This window comes from Mauremys mutica, chromosome 12, assembly GCF_020497125.1.
Source record: "Mauremys mutica isolate MM-2020 ecotype Southern chromosome 12, ASM2049712v1, whole genome shotgun sequence".
In the NCBI taxonomy this organism is placed as follows: Eukaryota; Metazoa; Chordata; order Testudines; family Geoemydidae; genus Mauremys; species Mauremys mutica.
In genome coordinates this window covers 77,306,077-77,328,816 of record NC_059083.1, presented here as the reverse complement: position 1 = coordinate 77,328,816, position 22,740 = coordinate 77,306,077, and the positions used below count along the sequence as shown (strand labels likewise).

Below are 22,740 nucleotides of genomic sequence, written 5' to 3'. Positions count from 1 at the left end.
CTTCCAGTCTTTATTCCCATTCCCTGCCACTCTGGAGAGAGGGAGACTGCAACCAAAGACCTGCACTAGTTGCTCTCATGTGGCATTGCATTGAGCTGGGCCATCTAATTGTAAAACTCCTCTGTATTTTTAAGTATCAGAGGGGTAGCCGTGTTAGTCTGGTTCTGTAGAAGCAGCAAAGAATCCTGTGGCACCTTATAGACTAACAGATGTTTTTGCAGCATGAGCTTTCGTGGGTGAATACCCACTTCTTCGGATGAGCTTTCGTGGGTGAATACCCACTTCTTCTTGCATCCGAAGAAGTGGGTATTCACCCACGAAAGCTCATGCTGCAAAAACATCTGTTAGTCTATAAGGTGCCACAGGATTCTTTGCTGCTTCTGTATTTTTAGTGAATTTAACAGTAGATATTTGAAAATATAGATTTAAATAAAGTCATTTTGAGGCATTTGATGATTAATTGTTTTTAAATGTGAATTCTTTCTAATCCTTTTAACAGCAAAACATGCCTTTAATATCGAGGAGTACAGCTTTTCTCAAGGAACCCTGGAACAGGTATAGGAAGCAAATTTTGTTTCATAATTGTCAACAAAAAAAGTCTGTGGATTATAGTTTTATAGGGTAAAATTTTCAAAAGTGCCTAAGTAAGACCTGATGTGCCATTTCCAAAATTGACATAAGCACTTAAGATCTCTTACTTACACACCTACTTTGAAAGTCAATGGGATTTATGTTCTTAAGTCTCCATTCTGAAGGATCAGTATACCTATTCAGATACTGGTGCAATAGGTACCACTTTTGTGATTCGTTTCTATGAATTTTCTTGGATTGGTAGGCACTCCGATCCTTGCAGTCTGAATGCTCTTACACAGAATACACTGTTGATGCCATTTTCATCCGTTTTAGGTTTTTGTGGAACTTGCTAAAGAACAAGAAGAGGAAGATAACAGTTTTGGAACCTTAAACAGCACGCTTTGGTGGGAAAGAAGACAGGAAGATAGAGTCATTTTTTGAGCTCTTTAAATACTGTAGGAGTCAATAGATGTACACTGCAGTTCACGTTTGTCTGGCTCGTTTGTTTGTTTGTTTGTGTGCTGAGTACTAAGAAAGCAGTTGAGATTGAGAAAAATATCTGACTAGGAAAAACAAAAATAATATTTGGAAACTTTTAGCATATTTCCCCTTCCTGGCCTTATCCATCAATATTATGCAAGTGTGGGAGTGCCTTTATTTGTGAGGACTCTCATTGCTAGCATATAATTTGTCTGTTTTTTTAAATTTCTGATCCACTCGCCTTACTCTGTCCTGTTTTGAAGCGAAATGATAAATAACAATTTAGTTCTTTATAATTTCCTGTTTGTTTTGATCAGTCTGTGCTCTGTGCTTCTAGAAATTCCAACCTTGAGCTTGTTCAGCTATTCAGTATGTAATGTCAATATATAATTGATCAACTCCAGGATCAAACTTCTGCCTTGCTTATCTTTCAAGAGGCAGCTTCCACCAAAGGCAGAGGTCCACAGAACCAGGACAACAGCACTAGAAAAGAGTCACAAAAGCAGAAGTCAGCAAAGAGGATATAGCAATGCCAGAAGTCAATGACTTGTCTGAGTTGGAGTAAACATGTAGCTATAAGGTGGATGTTCAAAGAAGGTCAATTTTGAGCTTGAACTGCCTGATAGTGTTCTGGTAAGCTTTATTGTCACATCCTCTGCATAAAATTCCATGTAGCATACATTGCTCTACAGAGTTAACTGCCTGATTCCAGGATTCATCGTGGAATATGATGCTGGTTAGTTCAGCCTAAATTGTTTATATGATACCAATACCTAAAATTCTGTTAACCTGTAGGCTGTCTTTAAATTCCCATTGGATCCTGCTGATCAAAATCCTGATACTCCTGTTTGGTATGTACAGTTCAGGTCAACTCTCCTTATCCAAAATAATCAATATAGTACAACAGTGCCTCTATTATGGATCCTGCTCCATCACCTAAATTCTTGAGTTTATTTGCTGTATCTCAGTTTTAAACTCCTCCTCTTTTGTGCTATGACCATACTGGTTAGTCTCTTCTCATCCTAACATTCCTCCAGTCCTATGCTGCTTCAGAGTGTGTAACGTGTGTGTTTTAACTAATCTCTGCCCTCTTTTGGGCTAGCACCTCCCCACTGATCAGTAGGCACATGATAGATATATAGCATAGTGATGAGGGACACAGCTGTCATTTCACAAACTTGCTTGGAAGAGGCCAGAGGCCCTTTTGCTTTAGTAAAAGATACAGGGGGGAAAGGAAATTCAACATTCATCACTAAATAGGGCCCTAACTTATATAATAAACTTAACTTGGGGATCCACTCAACATAAAAATATTTACACGTTAGTATAATATGGCACGTGGTTAATCGTTATGTACCTTTTTAATGCAAATTGGCAGGTGTAACTCTAATCAAGTTACCTTTGCAGGTTGCATAAAAATTTATCATGCATGCACTTGAGTTTAAATGTGGTTTGCAAAGATGGATAGGTTCCTTTCAGTCTCTATTTGTAAAAGCATGAACACCAAATGAATATATCTTTATGGAATTTGCATAAATGTGAGCATTTCTAATTGTATTCTTTGTTAAAACAACCTGTTTTATTGAACAGATGTTCTAACACATGTTTAAAAGGCATTTATTTAAATGTGTTCATTTTTTGTAACAGCGAATTTACAGGCTTATGCACCAATACTCTCTAATATATCTTTTTTGCGATAGTAATGAGGCAATACAATACATGTCCAGTTCACTGACAGTGCTTTCTTATTTCTATCATGCTCATTTTCTCTCACCATAAATCAAAAAGAGTAAGCTCAAAATGCAGATATTGTCTTGTCGATAAGAATACTTTTGTTTGCTTTCTGGCAAAATTGTTCTTTGAGAAGAAATAATAAGAGAGCCCATGTGTGGTTCTACATCCTCAGATCTGAGAGCAAATATTTATCCTGTTTGTGGTTTCAAAGAAAAATATTTTTGATTTAAAATTGAAAGAATTGATTAATCTAATTGGCTATTTAATCTGAACTTTTTAGAATCAAAATTCAGGTTTTTGAACAATCGATTGCATTGTAGAATGTATTAATTGAAATGCATTGTGCAAATACTCTGTATATCTGACGACACATGACACATAAGACATATCAGTTATATATGTTTACTTTAAGATTAGAAAATTCCTATCATCTTCCTTTCTGAAATGTTCAAAACTCAGAAAACTATGCTATAAATCAAAGTTTTATGCTCCCAAACATTGTGTCCTATTGGGCAATAATTAATGTAAAATTGATTGATTGCTTAATTCTGTCTGTGTAGGGTCCCGTTTATTTCAATGCAAGTCTTATAATTGACAGAGGGGGCAGGAGTGAGCCCGATATGTGTATAGTTTTTGCTTCTTTCTCTGTACATCTAGGATTGCATAGAATTATGTGGATCTTGTTTTCTTACATATTGCACTTGAGCCTGTGAATCCCATTTAGACCTTGATACCCTGCATGGTGCCGCTATGCTGAGTGGGAAGGGAGAGGGTGCATTATCTTTCAGGAGCTGGTATACAGTCAGTCTGTCCACTTTAATAAGCCATATATAGTGGAACCATCTTGCACTGAAATGTGGAGTAATGTAACTCAGTTTATATTGAAGTAGAATGATTATCTGCTGAATTGTTTTAAGGCACTGGCGGCCAAATTCTGTTACACTCATGGAATCCTATTGCTATTGTTGTAATGTATTTATTTAACATTTATATTGCAGTAGCATCTAGAGCAGGGGTCGGCAACCTTTTAGAAGTGGTGTGCTGAGTCTTCATTTATTCACTCTAATTTAAGGTTTTGTGTGCCAGTAATACATTTTAATGTTTTTAGAAAGTCTCTCTCTATAAGTTTATAATATATAACTAAACTATTGTTGTATGTAAAGTAAATACGGTTTTTAAAATGTTTAAGAAGCTTCATTTAAAATTAAATTAAAATGCAGAGCCACCCCAGACTGGTGGCCAGGACCCGGGCAGTGTGAGTGCCACTGAAAATCAGCTCACGTGCCGCCTTTGGTACCCGTGCCATAGGTTGCCTACCCCTGATCTAGAGACTGATGCCCCATTATGCTGGGTGCTGTACAACTGTATACTAATTGAGCTTACTACTGACTTAAATCAGTCGATTAAATTTCAGTGACAGAGCAGACATTTGTTCAATTTAATAAGGAAGTTTTTCTGTATCTATAACAAAGATGAGGGTGAGAATAATCATTACCCAGAGCTTGTGTTGATGTGCTATCTTTATCCCATTTATTCTACATATCTGTTTTACTCTGGTACTTTCTTTATCACTACATGATACCGCATTACCTCTGACTTCATATCTACTGACATCATATCCCATTCTTAAATTCTTAGGGTCTGATCCCAAACCCATTAAATCAGTGTACGTAGTAGGAGCCTTTCCATTGACTTCAGTTTCCTTTAGATCAGGATCATGCCCTTTGCATCAGAGCCTCAGTGAATGAGTAATAATCTGCACTACACATTCATTATGTGAATAAAATGTAATGCTTATGCCTTATATCTTGCCGACATAGTATTATTTTGTTGCTTTTCATCATCTTAAAGTAAACCTATTATATAGACTAACTTTACTTTTATAAAAGCATTGGGTAGTGTTTGCAGTCTTATTTGGTTAATATGAGAAATCTGATGTAGCATTGTTTCACTTTTTTCACATTCAAATACATTTTGAAATAATAAATCTAGTTAACTCTCACGCACCGGCACATTCAATACATATCCATTCCCAGTAGCAGATATAATAGATTCAGAAAAACACAATTGGCCAAAAGGATTGAAAAACTTAAAAATAATAATGAATCTTTTCTTTCTCCAAAAGGTCATAGATAATAGACTTCGGGAGATCCTCCATCCTCCTGCCTTTTGGGCAACTAGGACATTTGTCTTATTCCCAGAACCAAATTTTCTCCAGACGGTACAGGTTAAATTCCCATATCCTTATCTACAAACTTATACATGCTAATCATGACCTTCATGCTCCCTAGAGTTTAAGAATATTATTTTCGGGATGAAGTGCCCCAAATTGTAGAGTACTCCATCTGATCTCATTTTGCCTAGTCTCTAAACTCGTGTCATTTAGGTCACTTCTGCCTTTCACTGTGTTCACAATTACTCCAACATGGTGTCATCTATATTATTAATGTACAGTTTGCTCTTTCTTCTGATGTTTGAAAATACTGTGTTTGCCAGGTTAGGGCTCTTTGTTAGACTTGATGCCTCTTTCCAGTTTGATTCTCTTTCATGAATAATTCCTCTGTTGAGCTACAACCGTTCAAATAGTTTTGTATTCTATCAGAATAGCCAAGTAACATTGTTCTGACTTTTCTAATAGGGTTTGATTTTCTAATAGGTTTGTCACTAACTTTTCTATCAAAGGCTTTATTAAAATCTAGGAGAAATGTGCCCAGAATTGTTCTCATCTACACTGCAGTAACCACATTGATGGTTACTCTGAATTTACACAGATATAAGCGAGAGCAGAATTTGCCCAATTAAATCCACAACATATCTGGTGCCTAATAAATTATATGGAAGATCAAATATATTGAAATACAAGGAAAGACAATTGATATCAGCTTAAAACTTTAGGACTAAAATGTTATGTTTGCTCTCTGTGGCTTTTGTTGGTATTTTACTATAAATAATAAACTCAACCCAAACTGTACATAATAGAGAAGTAATACGCAACCTCAGATGACAGTATAACAGGAAGCCAGGTAGTTGTGGATTCTTGTTCCAGGTCTGACACTGATAATGCTGGGTGACCTTGGGCAATTAAATTAGTTCCCCGTCTATAAAATGAGTATAATACTTATCTATCTCACAGGGATGTTGGTAGGATCAATTAGTAAGAGTGAATACAAAACTTAGAAGATAAAATTGCTTTAGTAGTATTAAAAGGATGTATTTTTGTATTGGAGTTCTAATAACTCAGATTTTCCTCACATTATCATGAAAAATCCTTATTTAAAATATATTGTACAATTGCATATAGTTTATCTATCTGATATGTGCTATATTCTTTCGTAGCAGGAATAATTTTTATTTAAACATTGTTAACATTCTTTTAATGCAAATCCTGATATTAGTCATATGTTTTCTTGGGCATTTATGTTTAATTTTGTACATATGTTTATTTTTCTTTTATTATTTTGCTGTATTTATAAAACAATTAGCAATTCTTTTTGTTTTTCCCAATAGAAAGTGCTGTTGAAATAAAGATGGATTGGATTGCTAATGCTCACATCTTTACAACGTATCTGTTTTTCTGCTGTGCTAAATGTAAGGAATAATGGGTAGAATATTCAAAAGCGCCAAAATGACTTAGGAGCATCAATCTTGTTCATCTTCAATTGAACTTAGTCTCCTAAGTTACTTAGGGCCATGACAATGAGGTTGTCTGCCTGTGGTGCAGTCAGCCATTATTTCTAGTAGCTGGAAAGTTCATGCCTTCATGTCCTAAAGTGAATTTTCAGTTTTTACTTACTTTCATTTTTTGCTGTTTATTTAGTAACTATGAAAAGTGCTGGATAGCCACCCCTAAAGGCTGAGGTCCTCAAGCCACAGAACACGTACAACAAAGGCAGCAGCATTTCAAGTTTCTCCACATTTCCTGGCCAGTGCTCCTACATTTTGTTCTAGAAGGATCACCAGCTATAGGGGAGGGAATGCACTGCTTGTAGAGCAGCTGTAGGGTACATACCCACAGGGTTCAAATGTGTTTTGACTTGCCTAAGCAGCACCTCACTCTCTACACTGCTATTTATACGTGTGCTAGGGGGCATGCAGTGTATGTACCCTTCATGCCACCGTAAGGCGTGTGCTGTGTAGACATACCTTGGGAGAAGGGAGATAATTCGCCCTGGTCCATTTAATCCTTGTCCAGTTTATTGAGACTTCCAAAAAGCTTTCCAATCATGGTGATGTGATTTGTGATGTGTACCTCTAGGAACTGGACTGTGACCAGCATGTAGTTCACTAAACAGCCTTTGCATGATAACCTTCTGTCAGTGCCAACTTGAGCTTTATTTGAATGGATCTGTACCATTAGAGAAACAAGTTGTTACTAAATAACTATGATAGGTTGTTGCCCAAAGGTATGTGATGATATAAGGCCTGATTCTCCACTGCCTTGCACTTTGTGTAGTTGTTGCACCTTTTCAGGTGGATGTTTCATACTGCCTGTAAATCAGTGGAAATTATATCAGTGTAAAATGGTCTTAAAAGAATTGGGCCTTTGTCCTATCACGTTTTTTCACATAGGAAGGGGATGAGTTGAGCATTCTGTAGGGGGCTTAAAAACACAAAGCTAAATAAATTCAACTAAAATTATCAGTAACCTGTTCATTAATATGTAACTATAAATGGTATATGTCCTGAGCTTTATTTCAGACTTAAGGAAAACAAAGCCAACCATTAGAGAGCTTTTTTCTCCCCTGAATGTGAGAAGGAAAACTAAACGTCGTAAATAATCCACTTATCAAACTACATTTAACTGCAAAGGGAGAAATGGTGAATTTTAAAAAGGTGTCATTTTAAACAAATGAAATGTAAATGGCCACAGGATGGCAGTATCCTTCAAGAAATGAGAAATGCTTGTAGTGTGTTTTAAAGAGACCTTTATTTGCAAAAGCAACAGTGAAATGATAACGGTAGGAGTGAAGTATCAGAGGGGTAGCCATGTTAGTCTGGATCTGTAAAAGCAGCAAAGAGTCCTGTGGCACCTTTTTATACTAAAACCTAAAGGACTAAGTCTATAAAGTCTCCATTACTCCAAAACACTTTCTGCTGTGGTAGGTAGTCTTTTTCTGTCCTTCTGCATGACTCTCCAGCCTCTCCCAGTTCCTACCCTACTCACCCTCCAATAGTCATCAGGCTCTTCTGCCTTTGAAAATCCTGTTGCTGGGCTCCACATTTAATTTTAGAACATCCAAACTTTTAAACGAAGTGGCCCTTAGCGCGCCAGCAGGGAGATTCCAGGGTGGGGCTGGTCAGTGGAGAATCAAGGTGGTATTGAAAGGTTTAGGCAAGGGGGACAGCAGGATCAGGAGAGAAAAAAGTAGTTGTTTCTGGGATTGACTATTCAAAGGGAAATAGAAGAGTCAGGAGACTACTGGAGGCTCATGGAGTCAGCCATATGGGCCTCCCCACTGACAATCCTAGGTATTCCAGATGGAAAACACGTATTGGGCCTGCCAGTCTCATGGATCTTAAATATTTTCTTCCCATAACCTACCAGTCGGATACATTTTACCCATGACCCCCACGTTGTATCTAGTACCTTCTCATTCCAGTTTTTTGGTGAACTTCCAGAAATAAGAAACCAGCACCCAAGTATTCCAGGCACCGCTGAGGGCTTTACTGTCTCTCTGGCTTGGATTGGAAAGAGAGCTGCCCTTTATCTCACTGCTATGCATGGAGGGAGCAGGGGGTTCCACTGGCTGGTTTTAGTCTTCTCCATCATTTAAGGTCCTACAAGTAGGGAGAGGCTCCATTCTTTCAACTTTGTGGATAATGGCAGTTCCAAACTGTCTCCCATTCTGGCTGCTCCCCACTCTCTCAGTCTCCTCTTGTCTGTTTCAAATAGAGAAGTTGCATTTGCAGGGAAGGCTGTGAAGAGGCAACAGCAATTCTTTCTCAGTGCCTCTCGAGCGTGATAGCTTTACTTGCTCTCATGGTGCATTGCACTTGCGCTCTGCCTGGTACATGTGTATGCCTATTGATTAGGGTTGGCAGTTTACAACACACATGGTCCCAGATGGTGAAAGAATCATGCATAAAGTTCACCTTGTCAGTATTCAGCCACTAATGACCTAGAAGTGGAACAGATGAGCATTTTTATGAAGCTATCATCTAGGTAGGCTTCTCAGCCTTGAGCCTCATGTCTCCAGAGCAAATCGTGTGGGGAAACTCCCCTAGCTCTAAGATTTTTCGTTCTACGAGGTAGCTGTAAGCCAGTTTGAGGGCTCTCCTCTATTGAGCATTCTCCAACAACGGGTCCTTCAGGAGCTCTGGAGAGCTACTGCCATTTCTTTTTTGACTAAATTTCGCTCAGGATCTCCTGCCTAATGGTTCTAACTGCTTCAGCCTTGTGTCATCTGAAGAGTGAAGCTTCAGAACCTTTTTGGACACCATTTTGGTATCCTTTCATAAAATGTTATGAGGGACCCTGAGTCTTAGGCTTGAGACTAGGGTGCAAAATCTTTCATAGCTCTGAGTGATGTAGCTAGGAGTGAAAAACGGAGAGCATGATAGACAAAAAATTGAGTGAAACCAAGAACAAAAATATCAATGCAAATTAGTATCAGTTAATGTAATTAACATAGGGGCATTTTACGCTAACATTATCAGATCTTTCTTCAATAGAGCCATGGGGAGAAAAATTCCCTGTGCATAGATTTACCTGTCTCTGGTCGAAAAAAGTTTCCATTATCTGCCCCCCAAACTTAAGAGGCCACTTCATGTGGTCCAGAATCTATCTCGGGGTGGAGGGCGTTTCTTATACATATTTAATGTGAAGCCCTTGTAATGAGATGCCTCGCATATTGACCAACTGGATTATATCACAGTACCCTTTAATAATAAATGTTGATACAATGAGTGCCATCCTGCTGCCACTGAAATCAACGTGAAAGCTCCTATTGACTTCAGTAGAAGCAGAATCAAGTGGGTTTTTAATAGAAAGCCTTATGATTTCTTTGAGCCATGACAGTTTTGCAATATGGAATTATAACAGAGCTTGATGTTTTCACATATGTTGGTTTAAAATGTTGATCCTAGAAGAGGATCCTCGTTTTGCACAAAATCTTTCAAGGCCAGGACATTGAAAATAAATGTGAATGAAGGTTGTTTCACATACTCCTTTGGGTCATTTACAGTCTGATGTTTAATTACACATATGATAACTACTGAAAAATTTTGGGGAAAAATAGTATTGCTCTTATTGATTTGGTACTAAGTGGTTTGAAGCAGAGAGTGTCAAAATAATAAAGAATCAGGTGTCGGTGATGTTATCCCTTGGGGATGTCTTATATCCACAATTGTTTGTAAAGTTGTGTAAATCCCAGATAGTGCCCAGGGATTCTATTGAGTGAAATCTTATGAATGATGCAGATTACCACCCCAGTCTAATTATGATGGAATAATCATTATTCTTCTGGCTGTGTGGTCCATAATATTTCTTCTTAAAGTAAAAGAGAAAAGAGTAAAACGTTTCTAGGGACACTTTTGTTTATCGCAAACTCCCATGAAATCCAAGTAACAAACTGTTTGTGCAGGTGCTGATGAAGGGGAAAGATGCAGCTGTCTCTTACCCAGAGGAGGATACAACTGACTTCCTGAGCCACTGGCCTCAGGCGAACCCTCTCACTGGCCAGACCTTATTGTGCAAGAACATCTGGAGATTTATGCTGCCGTGAAAGGGAAGAGGAAAGAGGAAGCTGCCATCGCTATCAATCGGCACAAAGACAAAATAATGCCAGTTACGGTTTTGTATCTCAGAAGAGAGAGGGAGTGACAAAGGAGAACGTCACTGAAAACCAGATGGTACATCTTAACTGAGCTCTCCTGAATGCTTCTGAATCCCTCAGTAGGGGCCAGCTTCCCCCACGAGCACAGGGGAATAAATAGAACCTACTTCTTCGATTGTGCTGTCTCATGGGACAGTGTTTATTCACAGATCACCAAGATGTACCCATCATCAGACCATGAAATGTTCCTTTTATGACTTTTCTTTCCTCCTTCCCACAGAATGATGAAGGCTCTGAAGCTTCAGGAATATTTTTAAAAAACAGCCAGACAATTATCTGCTAGGATAACTAGAAGGGTGTTCTTGTATAGAACGTTGGGCCAGATTCTGTTCTCATTCACACCAGTGCTGCATCTGAAATAACTCCACTCAAGCCCGTGGAGTAGCTGCACATTTGTACTGGTGTGAAAGGAGAGCAGAATACGGCCTTTTGGACACTAACATGATTTTTCGTAACAAATATGGTGAAATCTCTATTTTGGAGCAAAAACTCAAGTTGTGTCTTGTGAATTATCTTTAGGAAAATATTATGGCAAGCTTCACAGAGTCCGTGAAAAATTAAGTTAGTAAGTTTTATGGGTCTGGACCTGCCCCCAGTTACATAGACAAGATTCTCATTGCTTCCCATGACCCAACAGACCTGGGAATGCATTTTGGTTCCTATAATTTTTGAAGGGAGTTTCTTCTGGATCATATAGAGCAGAAAATTGCACAGGATGTTTCTCATGTATTTAAATCAATTTCTTTAAGTCGCTGGACGCCAGTTGCAAAGTTAACCCAGAACCTGAGCATTGGTGTGTGCATGCGTGAGATTTATTTGTTGGCACTGGAAGGTGTTTGCCTGTGGTGGCAAATTATTTGCAAATCTATTTTGGATTATTTTTAGCCAATGTATTTTATTTTGTTGTACACAAGATACTTTCTCTGAGTCTCTCTTGCTCATGTATTATTTAGATCTGAATTAAGAGATTGTGTTTTTAAAAAGTGGGCCAGATCCTTCCCTCGCTTACCCTTTGACAAGACCTCTGGCTTCAGTGAAGTAGCCCAGGCAGAACAAAAGGCAGAATTTGGCTCCCAATGGCTTTCCTCCATTTTAGTTGTGTTTTGTACTGAGCATGCTGGGTAATCCGACAGTTCTGCTTCTGGATGAACCCATTCTGCACCACCCCTTACCTGGCCTCTTCCTGGGGCCTGGCCAAAATTCACTGCACTCCAATTATCCCCAGCTGGCACATTGCCCCGTGAGGATTGTTGCCTGCTGGCATAGAATTAATCTGCCCCCTGGTCAGATCTAAACAATGCCTATGGCCAGTGCAGGTCTACCTGTGAAACCGGGAGCCGTAACAGGCTTCCTGACACCCCATTGCCTAGCATCTGTTGAGCTTCATTTTTTCCAAAAATAAATAAAAGACATGTAATGGCAACAAATCTTCCAATTTTGTAAATTAAAGGGTTGTTCTTTCAAGAAAAATATTGCGTTCCATGAAACTTCCTCCCCACCCCCATAATTTTAATGCAGCGTTGAGACATGACATTCCTCTCCACACTCTGGGATATTATGATGAATTCCTTCCACTACCATCTGGGTGCAGAGGGGAGCCAGCCAGAGACTCCAGACAATAAGGGCAGAAGCTGCCAAAGTAGGAACCCCGGGAGCCCTGGGCATTCAGGGAACTCTTTGGACTAGATTCAGGGCTGCCCAGAGTGTGGGGGGGGCAAGTGGGGCAATTTGCCCTGGGCCCTGCAGGAGCCCCACAGAGTTTTTCAGGGGCCCTGGAGCAGGTCCTTCACTCGGGCCAGGACCCATTTAGTACTATGTACAGTGCCTCACAGAATGGGGTCGTGCAGCAAAGCTGTAACTCCAGAAAATTCCCTTATGGTCCAGATGGAGTGCTGCCTCAGTTTCCCCAGTGTCATCTTTGGCCTACTTCAGTCATAAGAGTGACCTGGCCTTCTAGCTAGACCACTTTACAGCATCACAACTCTACCTCTTCCTCACCAGATGCACCTGAGGCACTCGAGTCTTTCCTCTTGTCTAACCACAGGCTGATGCGCCTCCATCAACCCCACAGCTCTGAGGCTAGCACATTCCTTACTCAGAGGTTCAGGCAGGCTGCAGCTCTTCAGAGCCCGTGTCTCCGGTCAGACTTGCCACTTGACCCTGGGAGGAGCCTGTCAGCTCCTCTCCCCTTCCACCTTTTCAAGTCCTGCACCTGGCCTAAAAGGCAATGCAGGTGCACCCTGGGACAGGCTCCCTGGAGGAGAGTTAACTATTAAGATTGGTCTATATACCCTGTCGCAGGCCCCACTTTTGCTTGGCTGGCATGCACTAATGTTATGTGAATAATAATACATTTTTTTAATCTATGACCATAGCATTTTTGGCCTCTTTTTTACCATGCCTAAAAGCCAAGTCTCACTACTGATGCTTGGTGCGTTGCTCACGTTTGCTTGAGTTTTCATGAGCTACACAGTACACAAATCACCCTGGACGTGGCTGCAGCAAACCCCTTCTGGGCAGTGTCTGGATGCTGCTGATCTCCTCTAGTCCGTCCTCCAATACAGCCTTAGCTTCAGAACATTTTCTTTCGTTTTGTCCCAGGTCATTCTGAATACTTCTGACTGTGGGGTTTCTACCGTCGGCCTTGAGAACTTAGTGAGAAACTGATGTACACATCCCTAGTTTTCACTATTGAATACGTGCCATAGAAATCTGCCTCTGGCTATGAAAAAAATATAGAGATTGGATATAGTGCAGCTTTTTAGCTTAACCTCTATTCTATATAGATGAAAATCAAATTCGCTTTAAAAATATAGTGTTAGGGAAATTATTTGATGTGCCTCGTTTCCACATGATAAAGGGGGAAAGGGATTTCCAGCCAGTTGGAGTTACTTTACAGAACTCTGTTATATACAGTATTTTGCCAACAAAATTGTTGATCTGCTGAGTTCTGCCCTTTTACCTACGTCAGGGGTCGGCAACCTTTCAGAAGTGCTGTGCCGAGTCTTCATTTATTCACTCAAATTAAAGGTTTCGCGTGCCAGTAATACATTTTAACGTTTTTAGAAGGGCTCTTTCTATAAGTCTATAATATATAACTAAACTATTGTTGTATGTAAAGTAAATAAGGTTTTTAAAATGTTTTAGAAGCTTCATTTAAAACTAAATTAAAATGCAGAACCCCCCGGACCAGTGGCCAGGACCTGGGCAGTGTGAGTGCCACTGAAAATCAGCTCACATGCCGCCTTTTGCACGAATGCCATAGGTTGCCTACCTCTGACCTACATCAAGGCATCGTTGCACTACTGATACAGTCAGCTACTACTCTCACGGAAAGGAACAAGAGATTTTACAAGGCAGAGCTTGGTTTTTTTTGTTTTTTTTTTGTATTCAAAGTTTCAAGAGTTTCCTGAACCTAACTTTTGAAAGGAGTTTTCCTTCAGCTGCTAGGCAGCAATATCCTCTGTTAGCACTATAGAAAAGAAAACAATCTGAAGAACTGCCAAAGAGGAGGCAGCTAGTGAAGTAAACCAAAGTGGTCGTGTAAGCCAGGCCTTTTTGGCAGAGTTATTGAAATGAAGTGGGGGAGGAGCCCCAAAGAAGCATTCATGGAGTATCATTACAAGGATTAGAAAGTAACGGCAGGAAAAAGAACGCATCTGCATTATTTACAGATCCATTACAAGAGCAAGTATTCTGAACGCTGCTCAAAACTTTCCCCCTAAGGTAAGATCTCTATTTTTTAAAATTCCATTTGATGCCTCATGTATGAAAACATCTGGTAATTAAAGGCTCTAAAACTAACATTGTTCCAGTGTGCCCTGCTGTTTTGTTTACTATAAGCTTGTTTGAACTGCCTGATTAGCAGATGCAGAATCTTTCTAAAGTACGAAGTTTAAATTCTTTCTACTGACAGTTTTATTGCCATTTTAAGGCTTTGTTTATTTTTTCTTATTTGCGGTCTAATAACGACACATTAACAATTTTTCAGCTTTTCACAGAGCATGCTTTTCTGCAGCGTGTATTCTGGTTTTAAAAGAAGGCATCAGATTAAATATAGCATATATATAATATGTATAAAAGTGACCTGTTTCCTTTACATGTTTTTTAAAAATTCCAGTGAGGAGATATTTTTTTGAAAACACAGATGAAAATTCCTCCATGCCATTTTCCACCCTCTACTGCAGCATTGTGCTAATAAAGGGAAATGTCTGCACTAGGCAGACTGTCTCAGCATAGCTGTGTTGGCATAGCCCTGTAGTGTAGATGCAGCCTACATGGACAGAAGGGTTTTTTTCTGTCAGTGTAGGAACACCAACTCCCAAATGGCAGCTTAGTCTACACTTGGAAGTTATATCGTCATGGCTACCTTGGTCAGGGAGGTGAAAAAACCCACACTCCTAACTCAGGTAGCCATGCCAACATAGCCACCAGTGTAGACACAACTACGTCAATGGAAAGGTGCTTCCATTGATGTAGCTAATGGCATTCAGGGAGGTGGTATACCTACCTGGACAGAACAACTCCTTCTATCAGTGTAGACTGCATCTACGCTACAGGGCTATGCTGGCGTAGCAATGCCGGTTGAGTCTCCATAGCAAAGACAGACCTTACATTAGACTGAAGTGCTCGTTCATTGACTAAACTGCATCTACACTTGACAGTTATGTTGGCATAGCTCCGTGGGTCAGGGGAGTGTTTTTTCACAGATCTGACCAGAGCTTATGCTAGGCATAAGCAAAATAAGTAATTGTTTAGGGCCCCAAGCCACTCAAGGGGGCTCTCTACTCTGGGCAGGTCTATAGTACCGGTGAAGTTGATCTAATTTACGTCGCTCAGGGGTGTGAAAAAGCCCCCCCCCCAAGTGACACAAGTTTTGTGCTGTCCACACCAGTGTTATGTTGGCGGGAGACGCTCTCCCACTGATATAGCTTCCGCTTCTTGCCAAGGTGGAGCTCTTATGCCAATGGATGAGCGCTCCTTCACCAGACCAATGTAGTGCTGTAGTGTTGACTTGCCCTCTGTTTAACAAGTTTATTAGTATGTGTTGCAGGGGGAATCCCAAAAATATTCTTTCTTAGGGCCCCCAATGGGCTAGCACCGCTTCTGGCACTGACCCATGTAGCCATACTGATATAACTTTTGGGTGTAGACCAAGCATTGTCCTTTGGTGAGCTGGTGTTCCTACACTGACAGAAAAACTCTTTCTGCATCTACACTATATAAGCTATATGAGTGTAGTTTCTATAGTGTAGACATAGTCTTCGAGGTGGTCTATGGAGGAAGGACAGTAGAGGTGGTATTAGTAGCTGATGCCTTATTTTCTTTGCAATTCCCACATGAGTTTCAATTTTGTGATGTTAAAGTTGCAGGCATGTATCAGCGTTTCCAATGTATATTATCTTTCAAGAACACTGGCGTTTTAAAAATATAATTAGAAACCCAAGAAATGTGCCATAGAAATCTGGTAGGTGTGAAAAAAGAAAGAGATCTGCTATAGTGCAGTTTTACTGCTTGCCTTCTATTAGGATAGAAAACAACCAAGGAATTGAAAGATAAAATTGTACTTCCACATTACATGTAAATCATCACCACTAGATTAACTCTGCCCCAGAAGAATTGCTCTAATGGAGTATTCTCAGACTCATTTAGAAAGTACTGCACAGCATTATTTTTGCAGTTTTATGATTGGTTAACTTACTTGTCTCTTATAGATGGCTAAGAGAGTAATGGTGGGATGGTAATGTAAAATTGTTTTCTGCTGGCTCGTTTGCAGAGTGACGAAATGCATTTCTGGAAATCTGTAAAACTGCAGCCGACTTAATTTGGAAGTAAGTTTATTATAGCTACTCTGCAGAAAGCTCAATTCCAGCTATACAAGGGAACTGTTCTTTTGTCCTCTCCAAGTACAAATGTTGATTTTGTTATCTGGTGGAGCAGAGTTTGGATTGTGGTGGTGATTTGTCTGCAGTTATGTGGTTTGCTGTGGAAGTTAGAGTTTAACTCTGAATTGCCTGGGTTTCTGACTTCTTTTTTAAACTTAATCTTCTGAAAGAAAATTTTATACACATTGGTATGAGTTTGCAACCTAAAATTCTCCACACACAAGTGTTTAATGGTGAAACTTCTTTAATTTTTAAAAAAAACATCCACTCCCCTCATGAGAAGGGCCCTGTGCTTGCAGACGCTTAGATTCCTTGATCCCTTACTTGCTCATTCTGATTTGCTCCCCAAATCTTCAGTGCCATGATAAGCCTCCATCTCCTATGCACCAAATTCCATCTGATCCTACCCATTGGAGTCAATGGGCATTTTGCCATTGGCTCAGTGGGATCAGGATCAGACTCTTGCAGTCAGGTCTTGAGCAAATCACTTCACTTTGCTTCTATATTTGTTTCCCTGTATATAAAATGGCGATAGGACACTCATGTGAGATAAATGTTATGGGTTAGTTCATATTTGTACAAGACATTTAAGGATGTAAAGTGCTCTGTATTATGTATGTATTTATGAGACCGGCATAGTAGAGGAGGAAGCTTGAAATGTGGAATTAATTTTATAACCAAAGTTCTTGTAACCTTAGTTTTCTAATTCAACATTTCCCATGTATAAATATCTAGCAGCAAGAAGTTGTTCTACTAAGAGGTAATTTTTGGCCTAAAATGAGAGATGTATTCCATTATGAAATGACTGGAGTAATTTCTCACTGGAATAGCCTACCTCAGTCCTGCTCTTTCAGTTATAGTGGCATTCCTTCTGGCTTTAGTAGCAGAGAGAAGTTCACCTGTAATAATAATAATAATAATAATAATAATGAATAATAAAATAATGTGATAAATAACTTTAGTTTGTGCCACATTTTTGTGTACATTGCTACTTCAGAATAGCAAATCACATAAGCAAGAGGTGAACGTGTGATGTGTACTTCTATCTTTTCTCCTCCTTCGTTTGCACTATTTATCATCAAATTCCAAGTCTGAAGAAAAAAATGTTAACAAGACCAACTATATCATGCCAAGCGATCTCAAACCCCATTGAAATCAACATCAGGGGAGGGTGCCCAAGCACATTCCAGGATAGGTTCCTGGGTTAGCACTGAAGGAGCAATTAAACATCTGAACTTATTGCATCTGGAGCAGGCAAATGTTTTTCTCCCCACCCCCGCCCACCCCAAAAAAAGAAACCACAAACAACAACAATAGTAAGGGGAACCAAGCTGTGTAAGTGCATTTGGCATCATTTATAAGTAAAGTCCAGCTGTCCAGTCAGCAACATCTGGAAGCGATATTCAAAGGGAAAACAATGAAACGCATCCAAACTCCTTTTATTTCAGCTACGGACTTTTTAAAGGATCAGATGCAAAGATGTCTTATCCTGAGCTGTGCATGTGTCATGGTAGTTGTGGTGTTCCCTGGATATTAGAGAGACTAGGCAGGTAATATCCTTCATTGGACCCATTTCTGTTGGTGAGAGTGACTGAAGAAGAGCTCAGTGTGGCTTAAAAGCTTCTCTCTCATAGACTTATAGACTTTAAGGTCAGAAGGGACCATTAAGATCATCTAGTCTGACCTTCTGCACAATGCAGGCCACAGAATCTCACCCACCCACTCCTGTATCAAACTTCTAATTTATGTCTGAGCTATTGAAGTCCTCAAATCGTGGTTTAAAGACCTCAAGGTGCAGAGAATCCTCCAGGAAGTGACCCACCAGGAGAAGTTGGTCCAACAAAAGATATTCCCTCACCCATCTTGCCTCTGTAACTGAGCTCTAATGCTTGGAAGGTCAGGACATCTGTTTGTATGAAAGCATAAGTTAGCCATACCATAGTTGATTGCATTTTGGCTTTGTGATTGTAATTAGATCTAGGAGATCTATTATTTCACATATGTAACCCCTTTAGCATTTCACCAGTTACTCAGACTTGACTGATTTATGTGTACGTAGCTCACCCTTATGGACTGATCAAACAATTCTCTACAACTAGTGCTTTCAGTGTTCACTAGATGTGGTCTTTGAGATAGGCGATACTTAGGCGACCAAACATATTGTTGTTTCTGCTTCAATTGGATAACTCCCAACTTGAAAGGAATTTTAAAGACAGCAGCCAAACACTTCAAAGAAGATTAAGGTTGGAAGGGACCTCAGGAGGTCATCTAGCCCAATTCCCTTCTCAAAGCAGGACCAACACCAACTAAATCATCCCAGCCATGGGTTTGTCAAACCAGGCCTTAAAAACCTCTAAGGATGGAGATTCCACCACCTCCCTAGGTAACCCATTCCAGTGCTTCCAGATAAATATTCTCACAAACATGCATTAGTTACTCTTTCTCTTTACGTGACTATCATTGGGAACAAAAATTCACTCAAGAATGTCCCTGGGCTTGTTCCTGCAAGATGTGGAAATGCCTTCAACTCCTGTTGACTTCCATAGAAGCAAAGGGTGCTCAGCTCACAGCATCTTCAGGAGTTGTTTGATACTTTGCAGGATCAAGCCCTTAGTGAATAAGAGGAGCTGAATTCAAATTCAATACTGTGGTAGTGGTTTGAACAATACTTTTTTTGTCTTGCTCACTCATCTCTTTAATGGTTATTTAGGGCTAAATGCAGCACCCCTGCACATAATTCCAAATGATTTGAAGGACTGCAGGCTCTGTTTCTTAAAACTATGTATACATTTATAATAAACAGAAGAGTTTGACTTTAAATTTTAAATTAACACTTTTGTTTACTGGTTTGCCAAGATACGAAAATAATGATTTTTCTAGTTTTTTAAGGTTTTCTACCATTGTTAGGTTGTTTAAGAGTCTACTGAAAATTCAGAACATATTTTGTATTTCTTAGTACCATTTTGCATACCCAGATATACATGAATGCATAATTAGTAAGTTGGGTTTCTATTTTTCACATTACAAATATTGTTTGGTTTGAGGTCCTTTTAGGAAATAATACTTTCAAACTAAAAACAGCAGAATGCGTACACGCTTTTTCTGAAAGCATCAATATAATTAAAAATGAAGTACTACTGTATGTTGTTTAATTTCTAGAGAAAATTTTCTAGAGGAAAAAGTTAAGAAACCCCTGCATCTACAACAGAAAAGCTTTTATTATCCTTGTAGTTCTCCCCACTCCTCACATTTTTAGTAAGGGGAGAGCACCTGAAGTGAGTTCTTTAATTATCAGAGTCCTGGGAAAGGAGATGGTCTATTAGTTAAGGCATTGGGTCGAGGAGCAGAGAGATCTGAATTCAATTTTTCTGCCAACACAGACTTCCTTTGTATGAAGAAACCTTGGCAAGTCTTTGGTTTCCAAATCTGTAAAATGGAAATATTGCTTAGCTTGGTAAAGTGCTTTGGTATCCTTGGATGCAAAGCATTGTACAAATACAACTATTTTTTCTTTGATTTGTTCTATTAGAATTTACATCCTTTTGTTTCTCTGTCTAGATCCAGAAATGCAGAGACTTCAGAGAAATATGAGTGTGTGTCAGCAAACTAAGGCTCTCTTATGTAAAAATCTACTGATCAAATGGAGAACGAAATTGCAGACCTTTCAGGCAAGTACAAAAAGATAGTTTGGGAACAAAACAAAAAAAAGCTGGGTCATTTAAGAGGGTTATTCTCCCCTCCTCCCACCCCCCCACCCCAAAAAAACCCCAATTTATGTTTCAGAGAGTAGTAAAAGTGAGAAAATATTTGAAAAGCCCCAATTGTTGCAGTTTTTTGCAAGACTTTTGCACTCATCCTAGTTCTTTTTCTCATTGCTGCAACAGACAACAGCAGAAACTCTCTCACCTGTGGATTGTTATAGAAGCCACTCTTCATTTTTTAATAGTTGCTCATGGTTTTGTGGTGACACACAGAGCACCGTCTTCATATTATAGCCACTCATGTAAAAACAGTGACCTTTTTACGAAGAGTTGAGCTCTGTGTTTCATTGACCTAATAGGCAATATTACTCTTTGTATTTGCATTGCTGTAGCTCGGATTTTCAGGCATTAGCAGATGTGAAAGTTGTAAGCTCTGAATGATGTTAAAGTGACTATATTCTGCGACAAGATTTAGATTTTGCTGAAACTTCATTTTTTGAAGGAAAACTGTTCCATCTAAAACGTATTGACTGGCTTTATTGTTTATCTGATAATCAGGGAGGAACCATTCTCTCTGAAATTGTTGTTCTGTTCTCACTGCTCATTTACTCTTTTTCCATTACCCAGGAATGGATCCTGTCACTCCTATTTCTCTTTGTGCTGTACTTGGTATCTCTGTTCACATTAAATTACCGGCATCCTGAAGTGCCTCTGGCTTTCCTGGGACGATTAGATGACCCTGCCTATAATGCTACTGGGATTACAGTTGCTTATACACCCATGACAGACAGCACGAGACAAATAATGAATAAAGTGGCTTCAGACTCTGTCATGATAGGTACGTTATGCCCATTAAATATTTAGGTTTGTTATTATTTTAGCTACCGTACCTGTACTGTGTCTTAACATGTTCTGCTAGTACACAATATTCATAAGAACATCAGAACAGTCAGACTGGATCAGACTAACAGTCCATCTAGCCCAGTATCCTGTCTCCTGTCAGCGGCTATTGCCAAATGCCTCAGAGGGAATAAACAGAACAGGGCAATTTTCAGTGATCCATCCCCTGTCATGCAGTCCCAGCTTCTGGCAGTTAGAAGTTTAGGGACACCCTGAGCAATGTGGTTGCATCCTCCTTGAATATATCTACTGTAATTTTTTTTTTAATCCAGTTGTTACTTTCGGCCATCATTCTGTACCATTCATTGTCACAGATAGTTGTGTATTCATTATCCAATAGCTGTAATTTTCTCTGAATGCTTGTGAGTTTTTTGTTTTAGGAGGAGTGTTAACAAGCCATTCTAGTAACTAATTTTCCATTCCTGATGGATCATGCTAACAAATGTTCACAGTACAGCACAACAGCATCAAGGGAAACATACATTTATTCCCTTGTGGAATACTCCTGAAATTCAGTTTCATGAAAATATTTAGTAGCCTGATCCACAAGCAATGTTCTGACAAATGTCGAAGAAAAACTCAGTTCTCGCTTTTTGTTTGGGTACAGCAAAACCAAATACTTTATTATTTCTCCAGTAATTACCATGGAGGGAGAGAGTGCCATAGGACACAGGGTCCTGGACAGGTCTCTCAACTGGTAAACAATCACAGCAAGCCTTTATACCTTTTACAGACAATTTCTAACAATAATACAGACAGTAAAAAGCAACAAATACATTTTGTTTATACATAAGCTTCTCTGCTATCTCACTAGAAAAACAAGACTGCAAGACTGCATATTGCAAGGTCGTAATAACTTTCACACAATTCCCTCTGTCTTACATTATCTTGCTTCCTCACGTTACCAGGGTCACAGTTAACCTAACTCATGCTAACTAACATTCATTAAGATCTCTTTAAAACCTTGTTAATTATTTACTGGCTTCCACACAAACTTGACTGAACTTTAATAGTTCTGTCATTATTTTAGAAACTTCATTAACTGCACCTTAGAGTCCAGCAGTGATAGAAGGGGCTTCAGAAAGGAAGACAGTGGAGTTGAAACAATATATGCTTTCCCACTGAATACCTGATTATAAATTAAATTAATTAGCTGCTAGCTGGCATTGCAATTGACACGTGGTGCCAGGTTTGGCTCCTAATAAGAAATAAATAACTCAGATCAGAAACTTTCCTTAGAATGATATTATAAAACTATCTTTAAAAAATGATATAAAAAAACCTTTTGTTGACTGGGAAGCAGAGATGGGTCCTGTGCCATAAACCCGTGATCCAAATTTCAAACTCCCAATAATTAGAGTACAATGCGCTCCTTTTATAAGAATCACACCTAGCCTGGATAATTTGATTCTTATAAGCAGTTGATTCTTACAAGCAGAATTGCAAAGAATGGATTAAATCAACCACTACGTTTTAAACAACTGGCTTTTTAAATTCAATTGAGAAACGTCTCATTTACCGTAACTAAATTCTTTAGACTTTAAACATATTCAGCATGGAACAAAACCAACTTCTACCAACCATACCAACATTTTAACTGAGCAACATATTATTATTTATTATTACCCAATC

General features: G+C 39.2%; 2 protein-coding genes across 2 annotated transcripts in view; both read left to right on the top strand.

Moving 5' to 3' along the window:
• Nucleotides 1–3,868, top strand: part of ABCA5 (ATP binding cassette subfamily A member 5) — a 59,006-nt gene extending 55,138 nt beyond the window's left edge. Inside the window, exons 39-40 of the mRNA XM_044983723.1 lie at nucleotides 500–555; nucleotides 907–3,868. Of these exons, the coding sequence (XP_044839658.1) occupies nucleotides 500–555; nucleotides 907–1,014 (164 nt within the window). The 3' untranslated portion in view covers nucleotides 1,015–3,868. The remainder of the gene's footprint in view (nucleotides 1–499; nucleotides 556–906) is intronic.
• Nucleotides 3,869–14,159: 10,291 nt separating this feature from the next.
• The window catches only part of LOC123347019, a 126,424-nt gene continuing 117,843 nt past the window's right edge, over nucleotides 14,160–22,740 (top strand). The window contains exons 1-3 of the mRNA XM_044984445.1: nucleotides 14,160–14,348; nucleotides 20,066–20,175; nucleotides 20,836–21,046. Coding sequence (XP_044840380.1) covers nucleotides 20,074–20,175; nucleotides 20,836–21,046 — 313 coding nt within the window. The 5' untranslated portion in view covers nucleotides 14,160–14,348; nucleotides 20,066–20,073. The remainder of the gene's footprint in view (nucleotides 14,349–20,065; nucleotides 20,176–20,835; nucleotides 21,047–22,740) is intronic.